The 19,042-nt window shown below is 37.6% G+C and overlaps 1 protein-coding gene across 13 annotated transcripts in view; it reads left to right on the top strand.

The window, feature by feature from the left end:
- nrcama (neuronal cell adhesion molecule a) overlaps nucleotides 1–16,852 on the top strand; it is an 84,236-nt gene extending 67,384 nt beyond the window's left edge. For 4 of the 13 annotated variants that reach the window (XM_058407921.1, XM_058407919.1, XM_058407924.1 and 1 more), the window contains 17 exons: nucleotides 147–294; nucleotides 1,269–1,393; nucleotides 1,602–1,631; nucleotides 2,729–2,830; nucleotides 3,648–3,845; nucleotides 3,958–4,028; nucleotides 4,636–4,858; nucleotides 5,892–6,007; nucleotides 6,791–7,007; nucleotides 7,670–7,792; nucleotides 7,972–8,148; nucleotides 9,147–9,212; nucleotides 9,560–9,682; nucleotides 11,074–11,229; nucleotides 11,777–11,908; nucleotides 11,989–12,067; nucleotides 14,526–16,852. In XM_058407921.1, coding sequence (XP_058263904.1) covers nucleotides 147–294; nucleotides 1,269–1,393; nucleotides 1,602–1,631; nucleotides 2,729–2,830; nucleotides 3,648–3,845; nucleotides 3,958–4,028; nucleotides 4,636–4,858; nucleotides 5,892–6,007; nucleotides 6,791–7,007; nucleotides 7,670–7,792; nucleotides 7,972–8,148; nucleotides 9,147–9,212; nucleotides 9,560–9,682; nucleotides 11,074–11,229; nucleotides 11,777–11,908; nucleotides 11,989–12,067; nucleotides 14,526–14,760 — 2,321 coding nt within the window. In that variant the 3' untranslated portion in view covers nucleotides 14,761–16,852. The remainder of the gene's footprint in view (nucleotides 1–146; nucleotides 295–1,268; nucleotides 1,394–1,601; nucleotides 1,632–2,728; nucleotides 2,831–3,647; nucleotides 3,846–3,957; nucleotides 4,029–4,635; nucleotides 4,859–5,891; nucleotides 6,008–6,790; nucleotides 7,008–7,669; nucleotides 7,793–7,971; nucleotides 8,149–9,146; nucleotides 9,213–9,559; nucleotides 9,683–11,073; nucleotides 11,230–11,776; nucleotides 11,909–11,988; nucleotides 12,068–14,525) is intronic. The other 9 variants (XM_058407926.1, XM_058407923.1, XM_058407922.1 and 6 more) reach the window with 5 other exon arrangements.
- Nucleotides 16,853–19,042: the final 2,190 nt, after the last annotated feature.

Here is a 19,042-nt window from a genome sequence, read left to right as displayed (position 1 = left end):
ATGTTACAAAATGTACTGGGGAAAAAAAATCATAGTAATTACTGAATAATTGGATTTAAGATGAATAACTGACTCATTAGCTGGTACTTTAAGGATTAAACTCTGTCCCCAATTAGTGTAAATCTTGTGTTGTTCTCTGTGCTCAGAGCCCACACGGATCTTGAAGCAGCCTAATTACAAAGTCGCCCAGAGGAACCAAGACGTGGTATTTGAGTGTAAAGTGAAGCATGACCCGTCTCTCATTCCCACCATGATCTGGCTCAAGGACAACGGAGAGCTTCCTGATGACGAAAGGTGAATATTTACATGTATTTATTTGTTTCATGATGAATATTGGTTTAATCTGAACTAAAAGGTGTATAAATGTACAGTTTTGGCCATAAACTGTGTAAACACAGTTTTGGACACTGTGGAATCGTTAAGATGGTCAGCGGTTTTTAAAAGTCTTGAGAGTCTCAAAAGTAACTCTGCTTCACATCAGGCTTTGTCAGGCCCTGTTCATCCTGTTGTTGATTAATTTACTTTAAAATCTCCTCATCATGGCACCTGTTAGTGGGTGGGATATATTAGGCAGCAAGTGAACATTTTCTCCATAAAGTTGATGTGTTAGAAGCAGGAAAAATGGGCAAGCATAAGGATTTGAGCAAGGGCCAAATTGTGATGGCTAGACGACTGGATCAGAGCATCTCCAAAACTGGAGCTCTTATGGGGTGTTCCCGGTCTGCAGTGGTCAGTATCTATCAAAAGTATAGTTCTTTAAGTCCTGTAAGTATCCTTTAAGTGGCCCCACCTCGCAGCTTACAGGACTTAAAGGATCTGCTGCTAAAACCATGGTGTTTGGAGTCCATGCCCCCACGGGTCAGGGCTGTTTTGGCAGCGAAAGGGAGACCAGCACAATATTAGGCAGGTGGTCATAATGTTATGCCTGATTGGTGTATGTGTGCTCATTATTTACTGTTGTATTTAAAGTAATGTAACCATTTGTTGTTCTTATTTGTTCTCTCTTTTAGCATCTAGAGATATAGTGATATCACTCTCTATGCTTTTTTATTACTAGAACAGAGTATTTATAAAGTGCCTCTGAGGCTTTATATTAATGACTACTCATCTTTTCTGGCACACTATTTATTAGTTTTTAAACACACAGTATAATGGATCATTACAATGTGCCTGTTGGGACTGGCTCAATTAGTGGGTCAAAATAAATCCGTGGGATTTTGTCCTGCTGGCTCACTTGGGACACGTGTGACATTTTGTTATAATTGCAGATTTGTCGTGGGTGCAGACAGCCTTACCATCCTCAAAGTAACAGAGAATGATGAAGGGACATACACCTGCATCATGAATACCACTTTAGACCAAGACTCAGCCAGCGCCCAGCTCACTGTTGTCGGTAAGGATACGTTGTTTTCTTCCTTGTGTAGAAAAATCTATTGTAAATAGAAAAGGACCATTTGTTATTAATTACTTATGCAAGATCTCTCTTGCTAATGATCGCCTAAGACCAGATATGCTCTTCATTCTAAAGAAATACGTATCCTGTAAGAAATGTAAACTAATCGCTCCTAACTACTAACTCAATCCTATTCTGCCGATCTCAGAGGCTACCCCAACACCGGCAGTTGTTTACGGTAAAAACAGCCACACAGCCCTTATTTAACATCCCATACTGCCCTTGGTTGGTGTATGTGTGTGTGTAGAGGGTGCAGTCAATCACTATGTGCTTTATTTCATACTGTGTTTGCTGCTTTATTATAGCCGTGCTTGAATTATGTATTGAACGTTTTTTTAATTTCTTGTATTATATATTTATCTGTGTTTTATATTTCTGTTTATTGAAAATTACATTATTGTATTCAGATTATTTATAGTGAATTTAGTGGCAGAAACCCCTTATGTGATATTATTTAAGGCAGTTGGTCGTAAGCTTATTCATTTCACCCAGTACCTTTCTTAAAACATCCGCGATAATCTCATTAATTATTTTTTGTATCTGTAAAGGTCCCCAGTTTACATTATGTCCCTAATTTCCGAAGAAGCTACACAGAAACTACACAGAAGAATGAAGATGTTCAGTGTTTCACATGGATTAGCTTCCTTTTTTAAATGAATATGTAAATGAACTTGATTAATAGCTGTAACAGGACATTGTCTGTCATTGTACTTATCTTCCAATAACATTTTCTTTTTTATTACATATTAACTACGCAGAAACTGTCTGCTATGCAGTTTATATATAGAAACTGTCAAATTAGACCAATGTTGGTGTAAATGTATCTGAGTCATACAACACAAATATTATACAAATGTATAATACATAAAATAAAAAGTTTTACTTGAAAAAGGTCAGGGTAATTTGTGTAATTAGAAAAGCTGAATTAGTAATGCAGATGGTCTGGATAAAAATACGCCCCTGTAATCCATCTGGAACAGTGAATACATCGTCAGCATTATATTTAACATGCCTGTGTAGTTTAAGTGTAATTATACAGATATTAGAGAACCTTTGCTTGCAGAATGTGTAAATTGTGCATTTTGAGATATGCATTTTTACATATGCATGACTTATTTTGCATGTCTTTTGCATTTTACAGCACTTAAAGAATCTATCACTTTATTGTTGTTGCTGTTGTTGCATTGTGCCTGTAGCTAGCATTACAGGTCGCACCTCAGGAGTGCTGTCTTCATCACTTGCTATATTTAAGCCCTTTTCTTTGTCCATCTGCAGAGCAACCAGATCCTCCTACAGATCTGGAGTTAACAGATCTAAATGCACGGAGCGTCCAGCTCACCTGGGTCCCTGGAGACGAGCACAACAGTCCTATCAAGAGTATGCATCATTTCTTTTCGGTCTTGAAAGTTCTAGCCTCAGGGAATTTAGCTCTCTTTTGATTGGGAGAGCATTAACAGGGCGCTTCTGTGGTCCTGATGATGGGATATTAGGTAGTGCAGTTATGAGATGACGCTGTTAATACTTGGGGTGTAATGATTTTATTTGATTAGTCTGCTTTAGAAACAATGCGAAATCCAGCCTAGATTTATAGATTGTAATGAATTAGACTGTCAAGTAATATTTAACAAATTTAACAAAGTCGAGGCAAGATTCAAGTCAGACTACACTAGAGCATTTTGACAGCTGATTTGATTAGAAATTGATTTGATTACAAACTGAATTAGATTTACGTTTGTTTCTCTGAAGCCACTGTACTCAAAATGGGGTCTGGGGATCCCAGAGCTCCAGGAATATTGGCCAGGGGGTTGACAATTTCCGAATCTTGTTACAATGGTGGAAACAGTCGATCTTTCACTCACAGTTACACAGTTATGTGTCTAATTCTTTATGTAAAAATAAATTTGTACTAAAAGGAACACTGACTGTGACTCTGTGTGTGAGAAAGCCACACGTAGCTAGTCATTTGCGGAAATGCATTCATGGTTTCTTGAAGAAGAGTATGTTATAGGTATAAAAACCTTATTTTGGTCAAAACCTGCCTTTGCTGTCGTGACAGAATTCAGCCACAGAGACCTTTATATTTAAGCATTCATAGTCTATGAAACTGATGACATATTTTTGAGAATCACTTGATTGGTCAGCTGTTGTTCTTGGTTTGTTTTGATATATAGTATGTCATCTTCTCTTTTTCCAGAGTTCCATATTCAGTATGAAGACATTCTTCATGACAGTGGCAAATGGCATAACCTGACAGAGGTACCTGGCACTAAAACCACAGCTCACCTCAAGCTGTCCCCATATGTGCACTACAAGTTCAGAGTCATAGCTCGCAATGAAGTTGGCTTTAGCCAGCCAAGCCAGCCTTCCATCTTGTACAAAACAAGCCCTGCAGGTAACTCATATTTCTGTGCTAGTGCGTTCAGTCAGTCTGGAATGAGTCTTCTGTGCCAGCTTCAAAATCAGTGTTTTATATATAATTGGCTCCCTCTGTCTGTCTCTCTCAGCTCCTGATGAGAATCCCAGTGAAGTGAAAGCCATGGGCACAGAGCATAATAATTTAGTCATATCATGGAAGGTAACAGTATCACATAAATAGCTATAGAAATTAGGATAATGTTTTAAAATGTGTTGATTTTTACGAAGCAATTCACAACATACACCGATCAGGCATAACATTATCACCACCTGCCTAATATTGTGTTGGTCCCCTTTTGCTGCCAAAACAGCCCTGACCCGTCATGCACTGTGTATTCTGACACCTTTCTATCAGAACCAGCATTAACTTCTTCAGCAATTTGAGCAACAGTAGCTCGTCTGTTGGATCGGATCACACGGGCCAGCCTTCGCTCCCCACTTGCATCAGTGAGCCTTGGCCGCCCATGACCCTGTCGCAGATTCACCACTGTTCCTTCCTTGGACCACTTTTGATAGATACTGACCACTGCAGACCGGGAACACCCCACAAGAGCTGCAGTTTTGGAGATGCTCTGATCCAGTGGTCTAAGCCATCACAACCTTATCAAACTCACTCAAATCCTTACACTTGCCCATTTTTCCTGCTTCTAACACATCAACTCTGATGTTTAATGTTATGCCTGATCGGTGTATGTAAACTGTCAGATTTTGAATTTTGTTATATTCAATCCGACTGATCAAGGCTAAACCTTTTTTTTGTTTTAAAGCAACTGGATGGTCTTCAGTCAAATGGTCCTGGCCTAAAGTACATAGTCAAGTGGAAACAGGATTCAGAAACACAATGGTCTTCTGTCACTGTGGCCAATGTTTCTAAGTTTGTGGTATCTGGGACACCCACCTTCAAGCCTTACAAGGTGAAAGTTCAAGCATCAAATAAATACGGCGATGGACCAGAGCCGGAAGTCGTCACTGGTTACTCAGGAGAGGATTGTTAGTAACTTTTGTATTCTGCATGATACAAGCGTTTGTGTATAACAGATATGTTATTTGTCAGCTTAATAGAAACAGCAATTTGTTTTTTCATGTATGCAACACCGAGTTGTGATTTCAGAAACAAAGGCAGTCATGTTTAACCTAATATTTCTTCTAAATGATTTTCGTTGGACCAAAACTATGAAGCACATGGTCCTACATTCCCCCAAGTTTAATTCCTAAAATTCAAATGCAAATTATTTGTAACATACACAACCATACACAGTATGACATGTAGTGAAATGTTTTACAACGTAAATCTAGAATATAAAATATAAGAAATACAGTTTAAATAAAAATGTAAAGCTAGAATATAAAATATAAGAAATACAGTTTAAATAAAAATGTAAAGCTAGAATATATAAATATAAGGAATACAGTTTAAATACAAATGTCAAACTAGAATATAAAAATATAAGAAATACGCTAGATAAAAAGAAGAATCTAAAATAAAAAGAATATCAAGTATAAAAAGAGCATCAGAATATTACACAAAATATGATAAAATAGACTATCAATTATACAATATATGAAAATAAAAATAGAATGAAAATGAACAACAATAAAATAGATAGGAATAGAATAAGCAGAATGGAATCTGTAATTAGTACGGTTTAATATGAAAAATGCAAGAAAACCAAGAAAACCTATATTGCCATGTCATTAAATGTTTCATTAAAATAAACCTCTCAATGAATATCTCATAGAGACTACAAGTAAAGAAGTAAGACCATGAAGTAAAATAAAGCTTGAAAGGACAGCTTGGTGGAGCATCTTGGGATGGCACATAGATAATACAGTTACCTTGTTTCCCTAAAAATCTAAAAACAAAGCTGAAAAATGAAAATGTTGACCAGTATGTGTCCAGAAGTAACAACAGTTGCATGACTTGTTGCTTGCTCGTGTGAATGCAGGGTAACACGTCTGATAAATCTGTGTTGACATGATTTTTAAATCCTAATAAGCAATATTTATTTTCTTTATCCCGCAGTACCCGTGGCAGCTCCGGAAAATGTACGTGTTCTGGTGCAGAACAGCACTCTGGCAGAAGTCCACTGGGATCCAGTATCACCAGAATTGGTGCGTGGAAGACTACAAGGCTACAGGGTATGTGTTTCATACATTTCTGATATCAATTAGCTGTTCATGCTAAGTTTATTGTGTTTAAAACAGTTTTTTTTATTGAAGGCTCTGCTTATTATGTATACATACAGTATGTGTAGTTATAAATTGTGACAGCTAATAAGAAAAAATGCAGCATACTTGACATAATGAAGCATGGTCAAATCTAAGTGTTTTTTTTATATTCATCTTCCTTTCATAGACACCGTGAAGATGTAATATGCACACTACTCATATTTCATATTCTCTTTGCAGTTAGCATTGTCTCATTATGTGGAATCATTAGTGTGATGCTGTGTCTTTGAGACTTGCTGGTATTCATAACCACACTGTGGTCTTGCGGGATGTGGTAGCTTAATGGGTAAGGAGTTGAACTACTGATAGGAAGGTTGTGAGTTTGAATCCCAGGTCCACCAACCTGGGCCCTCGAGCAAGACCCTCAATTGCTCAGTTGTATAAAATATAAGTCGCTCTGGATAAGGGCGTCTGCCAAATGCCAGAAAAGCAAATCCTCCATTATGTGCTACACTCTGACAGAACCAACACTGACTTACCCTATCATTTCCTGGTTATGCAATTGCTTTTAGAAGTGAAATTATTTATAATGCACTATCTGGTGTCACCCAGATGAGCATGGGTTCTATTTTGAGTCTAGTTTCTAGCAAGATTTCTTTCCTCAAATCATCATAGGGGTATTTAACTTTCCACTGTCACCACTGGCTTGCTCATTTGGGACCATTTTAACCAATGCTTCTCTGTTCACCTCAGGTGTATTATTGGAAAGAAAGAAGCCTGCACAAGCACAATACCCATGTTCACTCTCACCACATGGAACAGCAAACACTGACCTTCAGTGGGAACAGGAGCCATGGCAAGCTTCCTGCCCTGCAGCCCTACAGCGCCTACACACTCCACATCAAAGTTGTTAACGGGCGGGGAGAAGGGCCTGCCAGTGCCAACCAACTGTTTGAAACTCCTGAGGGAGGTAAGCTTTAGGATTGCGTGCTTTTGAAACATGAGATTCAGATTCATATTCAGCTTAATTAGAAGCAGTTCTTCATTAATTATCAAAGCTCTTTGCATTTTAGTCGTCTCTTAGGTTTTAGGGTAAAATGAGTAGGAGAAGATTTCCTGTCTGTTAAACCCGATAAACCATCGTTAATCACAATCTGGACTCTGGTATAACGGTTCCACATTTTCGCATGCTTTCACACTTGGATTTTTTTTCTACAGCAAGTGCTGTCTGGAGAACCTTTTTTCTTGGGGAAAAAAAACATCGGTAGTTCACGTGATGAACTCACCGTAACCTTGTAAAGACAGTCCTACCTCATAGCTGCTAGCTAATTAGCTAGGCTCGGTATTGATTATTTTTAAGACTGAACATGAGGAAGTTTGTGTAGCTTCAGAAATTAAAGAGAACCTCTTATTGACCTGTTTGCAGCCACAGTTACATTTGGACGTCACATCGACTTACCCATGAATGTCCCCAAAATAAACATAATGTTTGAATATTGGCAATATTGGAATATTGGATTGAACTGTTGGTTCAACTGTATGGGCTGTATGGGGACAGTTTATGTTTTAGGAACATATTTATCACTCTTTTTAGATGTATTCCTTGAACCTGCATGCATTATTTTTTCCCAGTTCCTGGTAGGCTGGCATATCTCAGGATGGTTGACAGTAATCCAGACTCCCTAACTCTGGAATGGGGGCCGCCTCATGAGCGAAATGGACGTCTCACAGAATACACCCTTAAATATCAGTCAGGTACGTGTCCAAGTAATCCATCACAGTGGGTCAGGAGAAGAGGTCACATGGGATTTATCAGTAGCCACTTCCTTCTACGTAATCAGTATTCTTTAAATATTGTTTATTGGAATATACAATGTATTTATGCCATCTCATTCTCCTTTCCTTTCTCCACCAATCCCTTTCCTGGTCTCTAGTCAATAACACCAATGAACTTGGGCAGTTAGAGGAAATAACTGTGCCTGCTAATGAAACTGGCATCACTCTGCATGACCTCAAGTACAGTACACGCTACAAGTTTTATATTAATGCCAGAACTAGGACAGGACCAGGCCCAAGCATTACTGGGGAGTTTGCAACAGTAACGGATGCAGGTAAGTTCCATCTTCTGTTGCATGGACATAGGATCTTTTCACCGGTCTGCTGCTTGTGATTTGTCCTTTAATTCAATCACGAATAAGGACTGCATCACGATTTAACGTGAATAGTTTACAGCTGTCTGTTTTGCATAGAATTTGGTACACGAAAGTCTTTAGTATAAATATTTGCTGCTCAAGACCAATACCCTTTGGTTTGTCATTTATTTATTGTGTGTTTAAGACAAACAAAACCATGCTTGATGAATGAATAAAGAAATAGCAATGAGGTCTTGATCACCTTGGATAACCTCTGTTTCCCTGCACACCAGTCCCATTGCAGACCTTTATTTTTTATTTTTATTTATTTATTTATTTTTTTTATTTTAGTAAGTATTAGTGGTATTAGGAGTATTTTCTCCCACTGTCTGCCCTGAGACTCAATTCTAGCACATCCGCTCAGTGTGAACCAGGAGGGAAATGCATACCGGTTGTGTCTAATCAGCACACTGAAGCCTTAATTGGATTGTACACTTCCAATATTCATGGAGAGGAAAGAACACAGCCATCCGAATGAAAGAATGGCCAACTGTATTCTTCTATATCCTGACCACATGACTTAGTTTCAGTTGCTAAATGGCAGATCTTTGAAAATATGATGGTGGTGTGTATCTGTGATAAAGGTTTGAGGTCAGTGCCTCAGCTGTAGCACTGAACTCTTCAGGGAGCTTGTGCTTGTTATTTTCTCTGAGTAGGTGCATGTCCTTATTGTGATAGGACATGTGATCTTCTGTTTAGTTGTGAAATGAACAACCTTATTATCTTCCAACTTCCTTTCAAATGATCTCCTCTACTTCCTACCCTGCTAAATGCTTAGCACCGCCAGCTTATTGGGCATGCATGTGGCACCCGATCTTATCCTACCTCTGCTCTGACTGTGAACTGTGTGTTCTATGTCTTTTATTCTCTTTGTGTGTGTATGTGTGTGTGTTTATGTCTCTTCACCTTTCTTCTAGGGATTCCAGCTTCTCCCCCACCAGTCTCCCCAACCTCCCAGTCTCTACGTCCCCCTCTTCACAAGGGTACATCTGATTTAGAGGCACCTGTAGCTGCTAACATGTCTAACATTAACTTAATTATCCAAGCTCAAGCTCGTTGCTAACGCCCCTGGGGCATCTGACCCTTAACTTTTTCTTACTAAATACTTTTGCAAAACATTTCATTCTGTAAATGTTTGAAGTACACCGATATTGGACGTTTTCTTCCAATTTTGTTCATTCACGTAAAAACTCTTTAGAGCTCCAGGTCAGTGCTTATCACTTTGATTCCAGTGGCTCTGAAGTGACTGAATTTGAACAGTAATAAAGAGGTTCCTGTTTATAATCCCTGCAGAGGTACCTCACTCTTTTCTTCTTTCCTGTTTGCCCAGCTGTTCCTTCTCCTGCAGTGTTTGGGAACGTTAACTCATCCGTGGGCGAGGATGGAGCGCTAATCAGTTGGGAGTACTGGGGACCAGAAAAACACGTTTATGTTGAATATATTGTAGTGAACAGTAAGACATGTTTCTGACCTTAATGCTGTAGAATCAGATAGTAGGTGCACAGGGACTGCTGAGCAGAAATATTCTATTCTATTCTATTCTATTCTATTTTATTTTATTTTATTTTATTTTATTTTATTTTTTTATTTATTTTACTTTCTATTGTATTCTATTCTTTTCTAATTATTTTATCTTTTTTTCTCCTATTCACTTCTGCTCTGTTCTATTCTATTCTATCCAGATTTCTTCTAAAAAGTTTTATTTTTATATTTATTCTATTGTTTTGTTTCATCTGTTTTATTTCATTGTCTTCTCCTCTGATTCATTTTATTCTATTCTACTCAGTTTTCTTCTGCTGTTTGTGATTCTATTTATTCTATTCTATTTATCTTCTCTTGTTTTCTATTATTTTCTAATTATTTTATCTCTTTTCTTCTATTCCCGTCTGCTCTGTTCTATTCAATCTATTTTTATATTTATTCTATTCTGTTTTTTTCTGTTCTATTCTGTTTTCTTCTTTTCTATTCTATTCAGCTCTTTTCTGTTGTAATTCTGCTGTATTTTGATTTATTCTATTCTATTCTATTCTATTCTATTCTATTCTATTCTATTCTATTCTATTCCTATGTTCTTCACTTCAGAATTTAGTTTTTTTTTTTGCCCTATTCTTTTTTGCTTTATTCTATTCTATTCTGCTTTATTCTATTCAGTTCTCTTCTTTTGTAATTCTGCGGTATTTTGAGTCATTCTTTTCTATTCTATTCTGTTTTCTTCTCTCCAGTTTTCTTTTTTCTTTTCTTTTTTCTGCTGTGTTCTGTTCTATTCTGATTCTAGCCTTATTCTATTCTGTTCTGTATTGTTGTAGTCTAGTGTGATAAAATAGCCATAGAGAGATATAAAGCAGAGAGAGAGATGTAATATTTTAGTATATTTTATTCAGTAGTTAGAATTTTTAATATCTGTCCATTTATTTAAAAGCAATTTATTATGTCATTTAAAAAAATCCAATAGAAATTAGAAATAGAAGTACAGATATTGTCATTTGCTGAATTCTGGACCTTAGGCACTGTAACAATCTGACATATATGATATGCCGAAACAGATTAATCCAACATTCTAAGTTCACTCTCATTTTACATTATATTTAATATCACAAGTATTTAATTCCTTAACTTTCTATAAGACAAACCCACTCCATACTAATACACAACCATTGCTATTGATATTTCATTGAGTTTAATAAAAATACGCCATGTACACTTAATATAGATTTACTGTAAGATAGATAGACAGATTTAGAGATTGTAGTACACTTACCCCCTGCATGATGTATGTAGAATGTAGTTATTTGCAACACCAGAGAGTGTGGGTTTGATCTGTCCCTCTCACTGGAACCCCCTCAGGCGATGAAGACTGGCAAAAAGAGATGGTAAATGGATCACAGTCCCATGTGCTTAAGGGTTTAAAGGAAGGGCTGGCATACAAAGTGCGTGTGGTGGCTCAAAGCCACATCGACCAAACAATCCACCGTTCTGCAGAGCTGGTGGTTACGGTACCAGGTGAGGCCCCTGTTTGGCCTTAAACCCCTGAAAATGTAGTTGATTGTTTGCAGACCTGCATGGGTTTTGCCATCCTGCCTCTCATTCGTGATTCATATGGAGTGTTGATTAGTTGTGTAGCATGTTCACAGTTATTTCCAAGCCATTCAGTAAAAATCTACAAATGAAAAGAGCTGTGTTTTTTCCCCGCATGATTTGCTGTCTACATCATTCATAATGCTCTGGACATATTACTGACCTTTGTGTCAGATGTCATTCGTTGTTGCTTTTTGTGTTACTATTGCCATTCATTTGGTGTAAAATGTCTGATTTGAAATACTTCGATGCCGGTGCTGTGCACATCATAAAACATGCATCAGTGAAGACAGCTGTAATTATTTTGATCGTTTTCTTTTGTATGGAATGCATCCGTTCTTAATTTTCCAAGTGTTTCCCCCCAAAACCATTTGATGACGTTAGAGGATCAGCAGATTCCTTATGTATGTGTTCTGAGGGCTGTATATCATCTTTTGTGTCTAACTGCCCAACCATATGCTTCCATTCCCAGCTATGGCCAGCAGGCAGGTGGACATCGCTACCCAGGGCTGGTTTATTGGCCTCATGTGTGCCATTGCCCTGCTTATTTTGGTTCTCCTTATTGCCTGCTTCATCAGGAGGAACAAAGGGGGCAAATACCCAGGTGAGAGAGCCACCAGAAATCACTTTAAATTCTATGTTCCTACCTGCGAGCGTGTACTAAAATTGTGCTCGTTTTGCTAGTGAAAGAGAAGGAGGACGCACACACTGACCCCGAGGTCCAGCCTATGAAGGATGATGATATTATTTTTGGAGAGTACAGGTGAGAGAACAATGAGCAGGCCTCTGGGGAGTCTTTTCCTTATTCCTATATCTTCACAGCCCTCTGGAGAAAGTCTTTTCCCAAACAACGTGAACTTTTACGCCTGCTTCACCTACGCAGGACACGGGACTACAACTAGCAGAAAAGCTTCATCTGTAAAGTTAAAGCACAGCTGTGGCTCTCTCTTGTTTTTGTTTTTTTCTGGGCAGGCTGGATATAATTATCTCGTGCTATATTTGTGGTAATGGTTTTTCCACCAACTGTATATGATGGTGTAACAATCAGTGTTCAGGACATTAGATCAGGTACTCCCATTTGCTAGGTTTTTTAACCTTCACTTTATCTATATTAGAAGCAAGATTTTGTCAAATCGTGTTCCTCTTACTCTCTTGCTGTCTGTTATTTTTCAGTCTTAGTCAGAGCTTTATTTGCCTCTTAGATTTGAATTCATTCAGATCAATTGGCTGAATAATTATGCAAACATAACACTTAATATAATAATAAAATATCAGTATCTTAGGTTATTAGATGCGAATAGCACAGAGACGATTTTCCTAATAGTATTGAAAGCAATTTTAATGTGAAGCTAGCTATCGCGCTCTTTCTGGTCCATTGCTGCTCATCAAGTCACACGACCATAACAATATAAGCTATAAGATTCAAGCACTTTACTTTATATAGTATAGTTATTTTCTTTTGTATTTCATTTTTTTTTACATGGTCTTTATTTTCTACCTAAAATGCTTAGACATATATGCATATAATCCTTATATTAAATAAGTATACATATTTTACTCTATGCATGGCTGTACATACAATTGCATTTCCAGCAGATAAATATTTTAATTAAGTGACGTGTCAGATTATCAGATTGTGACAGTGTATAGCATGCACAGAATAGAAAGCCATAGAATTTTTTGCTAATGAGAGGTTTGGATTTTTTTTTTTTTAATGTTTGCACTCACATTCATCATGTCAGCCTGTTGAAGTGTGATTATTAATGACGTGAGACATTTCTTAATGAGACGGTGAGGATGGTCTTTCCGACATTTCTTCTCCTGCTGCTTGCGGTTACACTGTTGCTTGCTAATTTCCTCCGATCGAGATCAGGCCACTACGGCAAAACGATTTAGTGACAGACATAATCCATCATCCCCGAGAAGCCCGTGCCTTTTCTGACATCGCAACAGATTATCAGCAGTATAGAGTTAATGTTAGCTCATAGTATCAGCTCTAAAAATTCTATCCCCACTTATTCTCTCTTTGATTTGTTGGAAGTAAGTGTGTGGGAAGGTAAGAAAGACAGTGTGATCCTTCCATATGCAGAGCTGATTGAGATTAGAACCGCCACTGGGAGAAAAAAAAAACAAAAAACAACCCCTTCTGTGCCATTTTGTAGGATTACATTTTACTGATGCTCCCCAGCCATAAAGCTCGATGCTATCATAGACTACAGAGCCTGTAGTCGAGTTCAGATTAACTAACATTAAATATCACACTTCCTCTACTGCCAAACCTGCGCACTAGAACGGTGCTATTATTGTGATTATTTAACGTTTATGATAGCATTCTTCTGCTTTCTTATGGCGAAGGGTTGAAATGACCTGTATGTCTATAACATTTACATGAATTATCATTCACATCTTTATGTTAAGTCAAATGAATTGATTTGACTTCGTTTACCTCAATGCTTTCCTCAATTTCTTATTTATTTATTTATTTATTTTTCGGGGGCTGTTGGATTTTTACTTCCTTGAACACATTATTGGTTTTGTGACATACAGTTAGTGAATGGTTACAATGGCTGTGGAGTTTAGGATTATTATTATTATTATTATTATTATTGTTATTATTGTTATATCTAAAATGATAGCAGATGTTAGTGTTATGCGAATGCAGAGATCTTCCCAGCATGTAAATATTACTGATTGCAAACAGTTTCCATTAAAGAAAAATGTGTTATTGATAAAGTAATCTAGTTTAAAATGACTAATGATGGACCAGTCTGTGGTATGAGGTCTCGATTTTACTAAATTATTAGCAGCTCCAGTAATTAGACATTTCAGTGCCACTGTTGGATGTTACGGTATTTTTATTTCATGTCCCGAAAGTTTCTGGAACGATTTGCAGTATTTGTGCCTGTTGTTCTGTTTTGTTTTGAATCAATCGCTACGTGTATTGAAATCTTCTGCTTAGCACTGATGAGTGAAATACATGTATAACTTTGGATGCACGTACCAGAAGGTACAGTGACCAGATGAATTTGTGTGTCAACGCTAATGGAACTATTCCCCCAGTTTGTCCTACGATGAGACTATGTGTGGAATGTCTTGTATTTCTTATACCCAGCATGTTGTTTACATCAGTGTTCCATCTTTTGTCATGAAGAGCCAAGCTAATGTCTGTGTGACATCTCTCATTATTCCACCTGTAACACCTGCATGTTATTTTCTCCTAGTGACAATGAGGACCATAAACCGTTAAAAGGGAGCCGCACGCCGTCCAGTGGCACCGTAAAGCGAGACGAAAGTGACGACAGTTTAGTTGACTACGGGGAAGGTGGAGATGTACAGTTCAACGAGGACGGCTCTTTTATTGGCCAGTATAGTGGAAAGACAGAAAGGGACACCGTGCAGGGTCACGAGAGCTCAGAGGCCCCCTCACCTGTAAACGCCATGAACTCTTTTGTTTAAGCACAGGGGAAAAGTAGGACTTTTTATGAATGCAGATTTTCAGCATGATTACAGCTCTAATTAGTTACCTGTTTACATAAAGTGAAGGAAAACAAAAAAATATATTAGGGAGTACATTTAAGTTTTAAAAGGATTAAACCTATTTGTCTGGAGAGATACATGTCGAGCAGGGTGACTCGCACAGGATCCACTTAACCTGGCATGATGATTGGAATACAGATGTGGCAATGTTACAACTTCATCACTGTTGCATTCATGATTAAGAGTGATCTCAGTTACACCATGACCTTTCTAGCTAACATTAAGTGACCTTCGGGTTACTTCTAAAACTCAGTATGTCAGTGCTGCATGCATAATATGCTACTATTACTCGTAACATACGGTTGCAACTAAAGAGACCTACAGTATATGAAAGAAGTAGCTAATTTATGAGGATTATGTGGTGCTGCTTTGAAATAATGGGTATGCCTTGATTATGTTTTGAGTATTATATGAGAATTGTACAGAAAAATAAAATGAACCGGTGGAGACACTGGATTTAAGGCACTGCTATAAAATATTTGATCAAATGTATACTTATTATAATTCCATTGTCTGAAAGTGTGTGTAAATAGCTGTAGAAAGAAAAAAAAAGAAAGAAAGACTTTATCCTGTATAATAGATTGGAATGAAATGTGTGCAGAAATCTGATCTGAAAGCTTCTAGATTAGACCAGATATTTCAAATAAAACACACAGATATATTCCACAGGTGCCATTGTCCCAACACTATGCCACCTTTACTTTTGATTTTTTGATTTGATTTGATTTTTTTGGTTCTATTTTTATTTCTAATTCGTCACGCCTGAGACATTCATGTTGCATCTCAAACCATACGAGATCCCGCTGTCACTACCTTGACCTGCATGCGAACCCTTGTGGTTCCCATGGCAACTAAAACCATAGCGACCCGAAAAAAAAACTGCTCTTGATATGTAGTTTCCTCTGTTTGTAATATTGGAGCAGTTCCATGCATGTGTCTTTTCATAACACAAACTGTATATGGATGTAATAATGGGTGCTGGGTGGCCTTTACAGCATAGTGCCTTTATTCAGAAACGAGCCTCTGGGTCAATTTACAGGACTAATGCATGTTAATGGGGATGCAGGCATTTGGGTGTAGAAAAAGGAGCAGGAAGATGTTTATATGAAATAGAAATGATGTTTGTAAGGTACCAGAAAAGAGGACATGGTTCTCTGAGCAACACAATGAACACTGTAGGATTTGCTCTTTGCCTCATTCAGTTTCATTACACTGGTTTGTTGTGTAGCACTCAGTGTTTGTGCTTGTGTTTGTGTGTGTGTGTGTAGGTGGGTGGGTTGGGAATGGGTGTGGGCGTGTGCATGTGTGTTTGTACCGTGTGTAAAAAAACAATGCATTCATATTACTTTGTAAAAAAAATGTCACTTGTCCATTGTTCAGCGTTAAGACCCTCGCAAGTTGGACGGATTTTCACGAATTTTTGGTTTCAGATAACTTGCATCAAGTTTTAGTTTCAAGTGTATGTTTCTTTTTATGTAGATATATTGCCGAATTTGTAAATAATAAGACGTTTGGCTAAACGGAAATCAAGTAGAAATCAAGTCAGTGAAGCACTGCTGAAATCTGGGGCATGAAGGCTTTGTCGAGTGTGTTGTATATTCAGCATCATCCTCCTCTTTTGCTGTGAACACTGTACATTTTAACACAAAGTGGAGTGTGTCTTCTTACTTATTCAGAAGTAAAAGCTTTTAATCCAGCAAACCGAATCGCACTGCACATTCCAAGCACAACTGTAATTTATGCAAGTGGTGATTCATCATATTACTGAAATGGCTAGATTTCAGTATGTAATTGTCATTATTCATCACCATCATCTGCATCTCTGATTTCTCTGCATATTAGAAGTGTACATGTTTGTTTTTTTATTATTCTGAAAATCACAATCGTGTTAGTTTCAGAGCTTTACTAACAATTTGACATTTCTTTTATTTAAGTCTCCCCACTTGAGAGTTCACGAATGAAAATTTCAACGACTCTAAATGTGATGAATAAATAAATATTACTATATTAATTTGTTGTGTCCCTGCGTCTTCATTTTGTTCTATACACTACGGTTTCTGCATGGATGATGTCATGAATTAGCATTGTGTCCGTGATCGATCGAGGTTTATGCATAATCTCGAACCGTGACTATTTACAGTATTCTGAGACATCTGTGACATCCAGTGCGACACATCGCAACGCTGTTTATTTTTCTGTAATAGTGTCAGGGGTAAAACTGACCTCCTTTACAGAAAGAGTCAGTGTGTGAGATTGACTGTGTGTGTGTGTGTGATGATCTTTCCACTTTCCCCTGCTGTTAAAATTTGAGCTATTTTAAGCAGTGGGTGATTTCTGGAAGAAACAAAATCCACAGCTTCACTCATGGCAAGGGCATTCATGGCTATAATGAGATCAGGTCAACAACAAAAGAGAGACAAAGCCCATGTGCGTGGTTGGTGAACCTTGAAGATATGTTTATTTCTGTTATTGTTACATTTTTTTTGGTGGTAATTGAAGCTGAGAGAGCAAGACTTGGGCCATCTGTCATGTGTTTACAGAGTGACTGTGTCAGGAAGCACAGACGTCTGGTGGGTGGCTCTTGGACTCTCTTTAACTGCTTGGCATGAGTTCTATGCCTTCTGTTCCTAAACATGAATAAATGGATCATGGATTAATATATGGATCTGGGATTTCAAAATGCATTTTCTTGGAGTCAGATCACAGCTAAGCTTTTAAGCAGAAAGCTATGAGAGATTTAAACTCGCTTTTTTGAGGTTCAACAGCCACAAAATGTAGGCAGAGAAAACGGCAGAAGGTAAAACACTCCAGCTGATACAGCTTTAAATATAAATCTATTTATTTATTAATTATTATACACATATTATGGGTGGGAACCCTACTTCTTTTTTATTTTTAATCAGTGTTTAAAGAGGAATTTCTGAGAGAAATGTATTTTTTTATCTTCAGGAACTAGCAACATACTGTACATTACAATACATATATCCCAATAATTGCTAAGTGATTAATTATAACTAAGATTGCAGTAAGGCTTTAGTAATAAAGTATTGGATATGATGAAGCATCTGATTAGGATTCTCTGGAGCCCTTTTCTCTAATGCCATCTAGTGTAGGGGTGAGAACATAAGCAGTGAGATTTAATGTGTGTATTTGGACAGGCTTTCATTCTTGACTCATGTTGCTCATATTAATTCCCCGTCGTCTTTTTTTTTTTTTTTGTCCCCTCCGAATATTAACTAAATATGTGCTAAATAACGAATCCTGATCACTGATCACAATTCCATACAGCATATAATGTTAAAGCTACTCCACTCAAATTTGTCTACATTAGCATTTCCCTGAATGATACACTTCATATGTTAAGTATTAAGTATGGAAATTCTCGGAAGGCTGTATTGCTGCCACTTCATTAAAATAATTGTCTCATTGTGTTTAATTAAGCTTATAGCAATCCAATTTCCATTCATCAGCATAGCCAAATGCACATGTTAATCTTATTTGAAATGCTATTGCAGTAAAGCCCGGCTCTCTCCTCTGTATTTCTACCACGGGGGCTTCTGCTCACATCGCCGTGTCTTAGCAACATCAAATCAGAGGTCAGCTCGTATGCCAGCCAATCAGTCCACACTGCAAACGAACTGCAAAGCCCCAGTATGTTCTCTTTTCAAGCCGGAACTTATACCCCTCACAAACGCTCAGTTGTTTTTTTTTCTGAATGGATAGACAGGATTGTGAAATCACATCGTACCAGTGTTGATTGCTGGTTATTGTCGCCATGCCAACATCACCCCACCCCTCCTCAAATCCAGACCCCAGACACAAGCCCAATTACCCATGTCTTCTCTCCTGGGGCTGTGTACTCTTAAAAATGTGTATACAACATGCCCCTATATACAGGTGTTTATTTAATATGAAAGAAATGCATCATCTGATGAAGCCATACATTATATTCATGCATGATTGGAAATTTAGTATTTCTTAAAAAATGATGCATCATAGTGATCTTACTTCTATTTTTTTTTTTTAGGATTCACACTGAAAAGAGTGCTTGGGTGACAGAAGTGGGAATCTTTCCTTTTGTATCCTTATGCAAATCTGGCCTTTCACTTTGGTGGCTGTGAAAGATGAATCTCATAATTGTTTATGATTGCTCACTGGCGTTTCCATATGGAAGACAAATGGTTGTGGCCACATCTGCTGA

The sequence above is a fragment of the Hemibagrus wyckioides genome, linkage group LG14, assembly GCF_019097595.1.
Source record: "Hemibagrus wyckioides isolate EC202008001 linkage group LG14, SWU_Hwy_1.0, whole genome shotgun sequence".
NCBI lineage: Eukaryota > Metazoa > Chordata > Actinopteri > Siluriformes > Bagridae > Hemibagrus > Hemibagrus wyckioides.
This window is presented reverse-complemented; position numbering and strand designations above follow the sequence as displayed.